The sequence below is a fragment of the Protopterus annectens genome, chromosome 16.part0 (genome assembly GCF_019279795.1).
Source record: "Protopterus annectens isolate FY-2018-M chromosome 16.part0, PAN1.0, whole genome shotgun sequence".
NCBI classification, from domain to species: Eukaryota; Metazoa; Chordata; order Ceratodontiformes; family Protopteridae; genus Protopterus; species Protopterus annectens.
In genome coordinates, this window is record NC_056750.1 from 598,290,379 (window position 1) to 598,303,496 (window position 13,118).

Below are 13,118 nucleotides of genomic sequence, written 5' to 3' on the forward strand. Positions count from 1 at the left end.
CCTCCTCCCTTCCTTAGCTTTGGGAATCAAACCAAATGTGATGACTGCAACAGTGAAACACTAAGAACATAGTACAGTTGTGTACACTTATTATAAATTTAGATGTTCGAGTGTATTCACTGTTGCAGTCCTGGTTACCCTCCCTCCAGCCCCCTGACTTCTCTTGGCTCTACCTTTCGTTCTTGTTTGGTATATTTTTTCTGGTGTATTTGCTTTTTGATGGGGGTGTATCATACCATATAATTGCTTCTTATTGTGGGGGCAACTGACATCCGGGGCAAGAAAAACTGATGTAATGGCGTCAGCTGCATGTTTTATACCCCTGATGACCTGACATCATGGAAGAAGAGAAAGCATCCGACGCAGAAATCTGAAGACTCAGGCTGGCTGAAGGCTACCTGCAGGCAGATAACCCAAATGTAATGACTGCAACAGTGAATACACTCGAACATCTACATTTATGGTAAGTGTACACAACTGTACTTTCTGATTGCAGACAGAGACAAAATGTCTGTGAAAACCAGCACTAGGGATCCTACTGTATTGTCCTTAGGGGTGAACTAATTGCTACCCTCCAAGGGTGGAAGTTTTTGAAATGGTTTTATAGTTTCCAGATTCTATAACACATCTTATCAAAGCTCTATGTGTGTATTACTACACATATATGCTAGATTCTAGTTCAGTTTCTAGTAAAGGGGGAATGTGGGAACCAGAAGTCGGGTGACCAGATGTATGTGATGTCATTCTGTGATCCAGCACTGAAATTGTTTTAATGCCAGTTAAGTCTCAGGGAAGTCTGTTTGTGAAACCTGACAAAGAAGAGCCACTCACCCACTTCATCTTGCCTTGCTTTATTAAGTAAGTAGGAAACGGCAGTTCTTCAGATCAGTCAGGAAACTATAGTGAGATTAGATAAGTATTGTTTTTCTGTGTCTGTCTGAATTTTTCCTTTGGTGTTATTTTTAATATTTCCTGCGTCTGAAACTGTGGTGTTTATTGTAAACAGATATTTAGTATTTTAATGTTCTTTTATTATTAAATATATTTAACCTTTCATTGTGGGTGGTCTTCTAGGGAATATTTTAACCTTCGAGACTACTTATATTTATTTGCTGACACTGGCCTCTCCTGAAAACCTTGCTGTTTTGTGAGCATTACCATTGGTATTAGTATTAATTTCACTCGGTATAATTGGTTCCCTGGCAAGGGTCTAAGAGTAGCTGGCTTTGCAGTGTTCTGATAGCAGTATCTACCTTATAGTTTGGGCACAGGGGGCATAGCTGTTAAGTCTGTGCCACCCTTTCCCAGGAGTGTGCGAGTGTGTGCGTGTGTGTGTGAGTCAGCTACTTGGAGCAGGAACACAGAACACTGGTTTCACAGAGGGGGTGGTGGAGCACTTGGCTTGGAACACTTGACTGAGGACTCAACTGCACAGCTGTGTCAGTGGGGAGTCTTATTTGGGGCCTGGATGGAGAGAGGGAAACCCAGCCCCGGGACTTTGTGTACTCCCTGTGTGCTCTTAAGGGAAAGCATGCTTGGTGCAGAGAGCTGCATCTGAAAATACTGTGTGTTTCTATTTTTGTTCCAAGTGAACGTCCCTCACTGGTGTCAGTGGTGAAAATGGCTCCTTGATTACTGCCTCAGAGGAGGGATGTCACAGTTATCTTTAACTTTCCTGATATTCTCCATTTCTTCTAGGACTTGTCATGTAGCACTTTGAAACATTGATGTTCACAGCAAGTATCAAGTATTTGCATGTTTTAGTCACAGAGAAGCAGTGAGAGATGTCATGCTTCTATTTTAGGGTGATGTTCTAATTTGTGGTCTCCTGACATTAAGACTCTCTCACTGAACACTTCAGCACCACTGTCAGTTGTGTTAACAGTAGAACGTGTCAGATGTTTTTCTCTAGAAGTAGCTGGTTTTACCATTCTCCTATCAGCACGTATTGTGACTTAAGAGTTCTTTTGCTTGATCGATGTGACTTTTGCTGATACCCATGGTATTTGTAAGAGTTAATTTTCTACTTTATCCAGATGAGAAATGGAGCATTTGTGTGAGTTAGATATATGGTCTTGACTGAGTTATCTGTGCGTAGTTTACACAGGATGTTTTTAATTTTCCCCCTATGTTGAACTTTCTGCCACTGGTTTTATTGGGTAATTAATTTACTATCTTGATTAGTTGAACTTTCTTGCATTTATTGAAATTGATACTACTGTTGCAGATCCTTGACTGTATATACTTTACTCTTGAATTTGTTATTGTTTTGGAGTGACTTGTTAGAGCTTTCCATGACTGTAGTTTATTTGTTTTGTCAGCAAAGCCCCAAAGCTCATAATTTTGATAATGTGAAACTACAAGAAGTCATCAGTAATCTGTAGAAGGAGAATTCAATACTCTCTTTAGATGTAACAAAACAATAAAATGTTTTATCACCAAGAATCTAATAAACACTTTTGTCCTTTGGTAGACTTCATAGTTTCATAGTATAGTACTAGGCTGTCTGCCCTGGGGCATTTGTAAGCCTAGCCATAGTGATGTGGCTTTTGCCACCCCATGAAATGGTACAAAAATGTACAGAATAAATCTAGAATACTGTGCCTCTGTCTAGTAGTGACACAGTGAAGGTCCCTTTATATAATAGAATTAGTTTACTGTGCCCCTGTCTAGCAGTGACACAGATGTGACCCCTGGGGTAAACTTACGATCTCCCATCCACTCATCAAGATTTCTCTTGAAGAGAGTGAGTGAGGGGCTCTGCCTAATACGAACTGGGATCCTGTTCCAAAGCATGGGAAGCCTCTGGGTTATGAATCTATCCCTCCAGCATGTCCTATTCATACTTGTGCCGAGGTTTAAGTCTTTAGCTCTCGTGGTCCTGATGGATTTGGATTCTTTGAGGTGGAGCATGTCCATCAGATCCTGATTGGACATGGCCTTGTACGTCAGGCAGAGATCACCTCTGAGCAGGCGGTATGCTACTGAATAGAGCTGAAGTTTCTTTAGTCTGGCAGAATAAGACATATGTTGGAGACCCTTGATCCTTTTGGTGAGGTACTTTTGTGGTCTCTCCAGCTGTTGCAAGTGCCGGGTGAGGTACATACCAAATGGGGCATTGTACTCAATCATGGGTCTGATGAGGGAGGAATATAGGGGTACAATGGCATCCTTGGATCTGGATGTGAAACCCTTCATGATGAGGTGTGCAAGGTAGAATGTTTTTCTAACCACTTTGGCAACATGGGTGTCAAATGAGAGGTCGCTGTCTACTTGGGTCCCTAGGTCTCTGATTACTTTTTCCGTACTCAGTGGGTTGCTGTCTGTGTGATAATTTGTGGGTACTTTGTTTTTTCCAAAAGGGATGACTATACATTTTTTGGCATTTAGTTTAAGGCCGTGACTATGGCACCAGTTGTCCGTTTCAGTGAGGCCTTTTTGTAGGATGTGTGTATCTGCTGGTGTATCGACTATGGCGCCTAGTTTGCAGTCCTCTGCGAACTTTGTCAGCCACAGCCCTCCCATGTTTGCTTTAACATCTGAGAAATAAATGCCGAACAAGAGGGGTCCCAGGACAGATCCCTGTGTGACACCACTTGTGACTGGCTTTGAGTCTGACATTGCTCCAGCGATTTTTAACTTTATGGGTTCTGTCCTTTAGCCAGTTTGCAACCCATCTAGTGACATAAGGATTTACTTTTAAGCTGTTTAGCTTATCTGTGATGCCTGAGTGGGGTATTGTGTCGAAGGCCTTAGCCAAGTCCAGGTATGCTGTATGGACTGCTTTGCCCTCATCAATGGCTCTAGTGACTGTTTCAAAAAAGTCAACCAGGTTTAAAAGGCAGGATCTGCCCTTTACAAAGCCAAACTGGGTGGGGTCAAGCGTCTGTAGGTCCCCTATGTCTCCGTTTATGAGTTCCATAATGATTCTTTCCATAGCTTTGCAGACCAGGCTAGTCAAGCTTATGGGGCGGTAGTTTCCAGGGTCTGTAGAGGCACCCCCCTTGTGGAGTGGGACCACTGTTGCTGTACGCCAGTGTTCAGGTACATATCCCAAGTAAGGCTAAGGTTAAATAGCATTTTTATGTGTGGGTTTAGCTCCTCTTGGAGTTCACCTAACACGCACCCCGGGATACCGTCAGGTCCCATTGATGCTGTGTTTTTTGCTTTGTTTAGGGCGGTTCTCACTTGGACATCTGAGATGACAGGGAGATTACATTCAGCTGGGATAAGTATTTCTTCTTTTGGGGGTGAAGGAGGTGAGAAATTTGCACTGAACCTGTCAGCCAGAATGTTAGCAATATCTGTGGGTTCAGTGTATTTTTTGTTGTTGTGAACCAACTCTGAGCATATCTGAGGGTTTCCGCCCAGGTTTCTAACATAACTGAAGAAGGCTTTGTGGTTATCTTTAGTGTCCTTAGCGATTTTTCTCTCAAGGTTTGCCTTGGATGTTTTTATGAGAGAACGTAGTTTTCTGCTAATGTTGATCAGAGATGTCTTCCCTTCATGGAATTTCGCTCTGACGTGCAGTAGCTTCCTTCTTTTGTTATACAATTTGTTTATGGCTGAGGTCCACCAGACAGGATGCATACATTTGGTGGAGAGGGACTTGGATTTGTTTGGGATTGCATGATCCATGCATTCTTGGAGATGTCCATAGAAAGCATTTGTGAAGGATTCGGCATTGTGGGATGTGGTATCCACCTGCACAGTGGGCTTAAAGGATACCATCTTAGTCTTAAGAAGAGTGAAGTCTGCTTTTGAGAAGTTTTTCACTGTGGTCTTTTGTGCTGGGGGTGGAGGTGGGATATGTATATCCAGGGTGATTAGTTTGTGGTCAGATCTCACTAGTGAGGGGTATACTTCCGGTGTGGAGCATTTTGTCCCCATGTTTGTGATGATCAGGTCTAGTATATTATCTCCCCTAGTGGGAGAGGTGACTAGTTGTTCCAGTGCATTTGAATTTATGAATTCCAGGAACCTTTGGGCTAGGGTATTAGGGCTAGAATAATGTACCCAATCTATGTTTGGGTAGTTGAAGTCTCCCAGTATGATGGTATTTTGTGATACATTCATATCCTCCAATGTCTTCAGGAAGGCTGAGTGGGGTTCTTGAGATTGGGAGGGTGGTCTGTAACATGCTACCAGTTGTATAGCAGTTTTGCCTATGGTTAGTTGCACCTGTATGGTCTCTGATGCTTCATGTGTTGCTACTAACCTGGAGGTGTGGGTGTCCTTTATGAATATGGACACTCCCCTCCTTTGTGGTTCGCCCGGGTTTTGGGGCCGAAAAGCATGATACGAGGTATAGCCTGGTAGCTGGGGTGCACTCAGGAGCCTTGAACCAGGTTTCAGTTACTGCACAGACGCCGATGTTCTCCATGCTGAGGAGTGCATCAAGTGCCTGCATCTTGAGATTTAGACTTCTGGCGTTGAGCAGCATTACCCTTAGTTTTTTCCATTTTGTTTTCTAAGGAGGTGGGTTTGTCTTTTGAGCCTTGCCTAAAAAAGGCACTATGGGGGTGGCAAGAGCCTTAGCCAATATCCGGAAGTCCAGTGGTGACAGGTGTAAGCCATCCCTTGCGAAGCAGCGTGGCTTGTCCAACATATCATCCCAGGCAGACGGACATTGGATCCCCTTAGAATGACACCAGTACTTGAGCCACTTGTTAAAGCTGATCATCTTGTCTTTGTATTGGGGTATCATTCTTGGTGAGGGCAAGATGCTGCTCAGGGTCAGTGTCATACCAGCCTGGGCTACATAATCGGAGAGCTCCTCTATCTCTTTTCATGTAGTCCAGGGAGGTATGTCTCAGGTCATTCACACCAGCATGGACAATGACGGAGTCATATTTGTACTTGCTTTGGAGTGACCTGAGTGCGTGTGTTATGTGGTGGATCCTAGCTCCTGATAGACAGCTCACAGTCACCTTCTCCTTGTTCAGCCTGGTCAGTGGGACATCAGTGTGTCTGACTATATGGAATCACCTATTACTAGTGTATCAGGCAAGGTGTTTGGCCTTAAGGGCTGCGATTGGTCGACACACTGATTTATTGAAGTATGTGTTTTGTTTTGAGGTGGTGGATTTTTGGATGTCTGCTTTGGGAGCCTCTGTTGTTTTGGTAAGTTTTTTATTAGAGTCTTTGTGTTTTTACGTGTTTGGTTTGCAGTTGTGGTAGGTCTATGTGTGACTGGGATTGTTGTGTGTGTGGTTGCCATCTCCTCCTGTCTGGTCATGCCAGCCCTGAGTTGAGAGAGTTCAGCCTCCAGTTTGGCTATATAGTTGCATCTCTCGCATGTATTTGTGTTTGTTGGGAGGAGGAGAGGGTTGTCTGTGTACATGAGACAATTGTAGCATTGTCTCAAGATGCCCAGATTGACCAACTGAACTGGAGACGACGCCAGTAATCTACCACTCAACATGCTAGAACAGTATAAGGGAGTGGTATACCTTTAAGGGAAGTGGGTATTCACAGGGGTGGTAAGTAGATGCAGTGCTTTACTTAGTACGAGAGTGCTTACTTAGTAGAGAAGTATTGAGAACAAGTGCTAGGCTTGTAATACAGTGAGTAGTCTGGTTATACTAAGAGTAGAGCTTCCTTAAGGGAAAATTTGAAGACCAGACTTGGCGGAGCCAGAAAAAGTTTAACTGGCGCTGCGCTATGCGCACAACCGCGCAAAGCTGTGCAAACACGGATTTTAAACAGTGAACTACAAAAGAGCTGGAAATGGTCCCAAACAACCATTTACTACAGCTTCTTGTGCTGAGGTCACTTCCCCCAAGGACAGGTAGGCTGCTCAAGGCTCCCCACTCCCACTGGTGAGCAAAGAAACTTCCTTCTATCCAAGTAAGGTAATGGACAACACAGGAACTACACCACAGCCCAGAATACAGCAATGCCTGTAAACTGGTCTAAACTAGTCGAGGAGGGCGGGAAAAGAAAACAAGGATTATTTTTTTGTTTTTTTGGTAGAAACACACAGAAAATGCAGAAACAGTGATAAATTAGTTACACAGGCTAGCACACTTTAGTGGGCAGCCTCCACAGTTAAATTAAACAAACAAACAAGCAAACTTTCGATCAAATTCGACTAAAATGTAACTTTAAGTGCAGATTTTAAAATAATGCAGCAATCAGTTAAAAAACAGTTCAGATAGATCCTTTATTTCCTATGAATTGTTTAAATTCCAAAAAAAATATCCCATGACTTTACATACCCAATGAAAATACATTAAAAATTGCTTATTAGCATTCCTTTTCTTATTTATGAAAACATTTAAAATTGTTTGCAGAATTCAAACGTGGTGAAGTATAGGAATTTTGCCTAATCTGCCAGCACAGTTCCCTAAAATCCAATAATTGGGTAGTTGCACTGGTCCAAGGATCTGAGCATGACCTGAGTCATAATGGCTAGTACGTTTTGTAGAATTACAGTACACATTCAGTTAGTAGAACTGCAGAAGATATTAGTAAGCATGGAATTGGGGCTTTGATAAACATCAGTGAGTCTGCTTGCTGTGAATGCCACATGATTTAACAGCCCTTGACTGTTCCTCATTCAGATTACAAGCACCCTGCTGTCATACTGCTTTGCAGATTAGATCTTCAGCTGTCATAGTGATCCTTGACAGGGAAAAAAAATAATCAAATTTACTGCGTAAGAGGATTTATGAAAGAATGCCTTAAATGTGTCAAGCTGTTGACTAGTTGGGAAGTAGCCACATTATGAGGCAACATTAGGGGAATGGAGTAAATATGATGCATTTTGAAAGGAACAGGAAGGGGAGATTGAGGAAAGTTAAGCTATTTATTTATTTATTTTTTTGAAAATGTATACAAATAAGTAACCTACCAGCTTGGCACCCTCTAAAAGCTAGCACCCAGGGCAGGGACCTAGTATTGGGGTACAGGTGGAGTATGATATGAGGTTGTGCGAGACGTGGCAACCTGTACCCCCACTGTAATTTACATTTGCCTGAGGGAAGCTGCACCTATCAGTCATGTCCTGAGGGCTTTCATTAATAATAACAACAAACAGTGAAATACTAATCACATGTCCCTATTCTTAAAATCAACAGCTGTCTCAAGCTCTACACTGTATGGAATAAAATAATATTAAGGAATTAGGACTCTAGTACTAACTACACAGAGCTGTTTTGAGCCATTCGTTCCTCTTTTATGCAGACACATCAGATTGGAATCTAGGTACATTTTCAGAGAAGCTTCAGTACGGTTAATGCTCTTTGATCAACAATAGCAGTTTTTGGCAGTGACATTAATTTCAGAAAGGAAGTAAGTGTTTTGATGTTTGTCTTCATCACACTCAGAAAATGTGTGATATTTTCACAAGAGGTGGACATGCAATGTTCACAGTCATTATTGCTTGCCAGAATCCATTATCTGGCCACGAGTCTTAAGATACAAAAGCCAGTATTGGGGATGTGTTCTTGTTTAGCGTTACAGGTTAGTAGCTGAAGATGGAACACACAAAAGTGTGGCACTGAGAATTGTTGACCTAGCTTCAACATAAAAAAGAATTTCACTACTATTTGGCAGCATGGTTTCCAATTCTCGATCTAACAAGTCAGTGTGCACAGTGTGCATGTAAGACAAAAAATTATGTCAGACTTCCAAGATGGCTGCACACTGCTCAAATTGGAATAAAGTTCACTTATTGGCTTGAAATTATACTGTATGGATGCCAGCAAAGAAGAAGTTTGGAGAAAAACAGAAAGTCAGATAGAAAAGGAGAAGAGAAAACGCTGGCTGGAAAGAATCTTGCAGTCTTCCAACAAAAAACAGAATATAGTCTGATACTAATTATGTTTATTTGTAGTGAGCCCCTTGATTGTACACTCTTGTGGGTTTTGTGGTGCAACGTTTTGATTTTTTTGTGTATTAAGTATGTTCTGCTGTATATACCTTGATATATTCTTCCAACCTTGCCAAGTTTTTTTTTTCATCTTTTCTAGTGTTAAAGCTGATGTGTGATGCCATTATAGGCCTGCTGTGTAAGCTACTTCAGTGAGGAAATGTTTCAGGTTACATTATAATTTGCGTTTTTTATTTATGCACATCAGGAAGAGCCTCTTAGAAGCTGTTGCACTTAATCTGTCAAGGTGAGGAAGTCATTGCTGTTGTCTCCCTCTTGTCTGCACACTGACAGAACTTGAAACTGAAGTGTGAAATGCTTTGGGCATTTCATGTTCATCACAAATCTATCCTGCAAAGGAAAAGTGTCAGTATGAGGTGCACCAGAAAGATAAATGCTCATAACCTTCTATTCACTTTTTTTTTTTTTTTTTTTAATGAGTCACAGATAGGATGACTTCCATATTTATTTCCCTAGGTAGTTGCTGGCAATAGGATTATAGCTGTCTGTGACAGTAGCTCTGAAATTAAATAATTCTGGAAGTGTAACGCATCCTGTGCTTTACAGAGTTTCTGTTGCCGAGTCACGAAGGTAGCATCTTATAAGATGCTGTATTGGATATACTGCTCACTTGATATGGTTCACGTATACCGAGAGAAAGCTTGAATGCGAATTCTATTGTGCAGCAGGCAAGTTTTGTATCATGAGGAAGCTGTTTTAGTTTGCATTTTGATGTACTCGGTTAAGGACTGAGCACCGTAATTACTTTAAAGGTGGTGAGTGATATGTTATTCCTGAACTAATCTGCAGTATTAACAGCTGAACGTGGCTTCCTATGTGCATCGACTGTTACTTAGACATTCGTTTGTTCTACATGCTGCAACCTCCCAGTGGTGCATCTTACAGATATTTACAGCTACATGGATAGAGAATACAGACAACATTAAGTAGACATAATTTAGCTGAGAATCTTATTTTTTGGCTTGTATACAAATTTTCTAACAGGAGAAAGGTTAATCGCACTGATTCAGTCGTTGTATCACAATATGTGCTGATCTCCAGATGTCCCAGTCAGTCAGCATGCTGAATAGCACACACCGTAGTAACAGCAGCTTTGCTACAGATCTTGCTAAGTGGCACAAATGACATGAATAAGGTATTGTTCCTTTTCCTCTGTTGAACAGCAAACTGCATCACTGGAAAATTTTACGTAGGAGATAGTTCACTTACACCTGCCCACATTATCACTCTATTTATGTCCATAGTATAGCTTATCCTAGATGTATTTTATTTCATTTGCTGTTAACAGTGTATGTAATTAGAAAAAGAAAAAAAATTGTAGTGAAAGAAGGCTGGGGGAGGGGGAGAGGGAAGCAGGTGAACCATTACAGACAGATGAAAATACAGACCCTTGTTATGCTGTCTCTCTTTCTGGTCTTCTTCTTGCTGCCCAACCTTCCCTTTTAAAAATTGCAGATCTATCCTGCTGTATGACCTATGGTGCAGTGAGACACATCGGAGGAGGTAGACCGAAATTGACTATGGGTTCTTAGCAGTGAGGGTGACTGGAGAGGGAATAGCAAAAAGCTGAATGCGTCAAAACAGAATGCTATCTCCAGTCCCCACTGCCGTGCTTGAAGGTAAAAAAGGGCATACAGATGGCATTTAACACTGGAGAATGCTTGTACTTGTGCTAAAATAGTGTGTTGTGTTTGACCTTTACGGTAGTTATCTCACTCAGAATGTTTCAGGACCTTTGCAATATGAGCAAATCACCATGCCTTTCTCTGTTAAAGTATTGCATGACATGTTTTTTCCTGTGTGATACAACGAAGGTTTGCATGAATGTTTGCAGATTTGGGACTGTGGGGTTTTTATTGCATTTAAAACTGTGTGTATCATTTCTTTTGCTTTTCACAATGAGTGGTATATACACCAGCTATAGCTGAACAGGAATTAAAGAAATGGAATGGTTTAGCAGTGTCTTTCATGTGGTTGCTATTCAGCTGATGACACTGGGGAAGGGGGTCACGGAAAACTTGGTTTTGGTACACTAGCTCTTTCACATGGAACAGTCATGGACTTGACGCTTTCCAAACAACAGAGCTTTTGTGACTTTCCAGACTTGAAGCAGACTGCAAAATTGTTCCTTTTCAGTGAGGTGGGTGGGGAATGGAGACTTTTTCACAGAAACCCAGGTTGTATATGTGGTTCTAAAGTATGTGAGGAAGGTCAATAAATTAATGGGAGTTTTTGTGAAGGTATTTTGTTTCTTTAAAGGTCATCAAAAATCTAGCTTTTGCTCTTTTAGTTACTAGTAATAGCAACAGCAAATGTGTTCCTCTTCTGACTGACTAGAACAGTAAATAAACCACTATTGCAGGTTGGTGCCAGCTCTGGACCTGCTAAAGGTAACTGGGGAAGATAGGCACTTGCTTTGCTGTCTGCACCTTTATAGTTGTAAGGCTTATCTCTATAGCGCAGTGATTGCCCTTGTATATATGATGTGCACGTGAAATTTCATCTCCATATGTGAAGTGGCACACTGCTAGTGAAATACCAGACTTTCTACTCCAGAACAGTGCAACGTAGTTTGTTTGCTATTATCAGTTACATGCCACTGTTTTACACTGCATTAGTGATAGATGTGGTTCATCCAAGGCGCATTAATGGGGGCTATCATTCAGAATTTTGTGTAATATAAGATAGTTTATTTGTATTTTCCCACTTTTTTCTCTAGGCCATGCTGGGTGGGTACACGTGTATTTCAAGCCATGATCGATCTACTGAGAGTGTTTGTAGTTCAAGCCATGATCGCTCTACTGAGTGTGTTTGTAGTTTAAGCCATGATCGCTCTACTGAGTGTGTTTGTAGTTCAAGCCGTGATCGTTCTACTGAGTGTATTTGTAGTTCAAGCCATTGTCGATCTACTGAGTGTGTTTGTAGTTCAAGCCATGATTGCTGTACTGAGTGCGTTTGTAGTTCAAGCCAAGATCGATCTACTGAGAGTGTTTGTAGTTCATGCCATGATCGATCAAAAATTATTCTAAATCCTAGCACTGAGAGATCACATACTCTGACGACATCAGTACTAACATTTTAACAACAGTTTCCTGTGGGGATCTTCCTCCCCAAGCTCCCATGCAGTGAGCAGGAGGGTAGCCACCTGTAAGCTTTTATTAATACTTTTACCCCTGAGTCACCACAGCTGTGGAGCAAGAATGTTATCCTTCTGTTTAGAATAAGTGGTCTTCTATTGATGAACTCTGCATGTATTGTTTTACCTTTTCTTCTTTTACTTGTCAGCTACTTGTAACAACGTGTAAAATAAGGTTTTTAATTGGGTCATTTGTTGCACGGCATGAAGAAATCAAAAAAGATGTGAAAGGCTCAAAGTAAACATAACAGCAAGTGGACAGGACTAACAACTGCCACAGATTTGCAGTTCATATTAGTTTTTGGAGTGGTCTGTAATGTGATCAAAGAACAAAATGTCTAGATATTGCCAGATTTGGTGTAGTGACATAAAAACCCTGGCTACAAGTCAGGTGTTCCAAGTTTGATTAGCAGCTCAGGTGCCTGTTGGAGCTGCTGTGATGAGGATGGGCATGTGCATCCTAGGGGGTAAGGCTGTCTGGATTTGAAGTTGCCTGAATACCCACATAAGCAGTCCTAGAGTATGCATGTCGCTCATGAAGCATTTGAGGCGTACAGCTGTGTGCACCCGCATGTGTAGATGTGATGGACCATGTGATGACGTGCGTCTTGTGCCCCCATCCATGTGAGGGGGTAGGCCATTGTTAAAATGATCTAAAGTGACTGCTTGGATGTCATGCTCATGTAGCTGACTCCAAGCCAAAAGAGGCACAGATCGGCTTTTCAACAAAAAAAAAAAAAAAAAAAAAAAAGGACAGCTGATTGTGCTTTTTCTTCCCCAGTGCTGTAGACACACACAGAATGTGTGAACATTTGGAGGCGACACATATACATTGCAGGTTAGTGTTCCCCTAGCAGTAGAAATACCACCTTGGGTTTTCAGGACTTTCTTGAAAAGAGGCCATTAGCCTAGTGGGACTAACCCAGTCAAAGATATATATATATATATATATATATATATATATATATATATATATATATGCATATATATATATATATATATGCATATATATATATATATATATGCATATATATATATATATGTATGTATGTATATGTGTGTGTGTGTATATATGTATGTATATAT

General features: G+C 41.3%; 1 protein-coding gene across 4 annotated transcripts in view; it reads left to right on the plus strand.

Moving 5' to 3' along the window:
• LOC122790444 (breast cancer anti-estrogen resistance protein 1-like) overlaps positions 1-13,118 on the plus strand; it is an 829,901-nt gene that overhangs the window by 80,262 nt on the left and 736,521 nt on the right. Inside the window, exon 1 of one of the 4 annotated variants that reach the window (XM_044057979.1) lies at positions 9,395-10,031. The exons of 2 other annotated variants lie outside the window; for them this stretch is intronic. In XM_044057979.1, the coding sequence (XP_043913914.1) occupies positions 10,023-10,031 (9 nt within the window). In that variant the 5' untranslated portion in view covers positions 9,395-10,022. Of the gene's footprint in view, positions 1-9,394; positions 10,032-10,258; positions 10,516-13,118 lie in introns of those variants that run through there. One more of the 4 variants, XM_044057981.1, reaches the window with a different exon arrangement.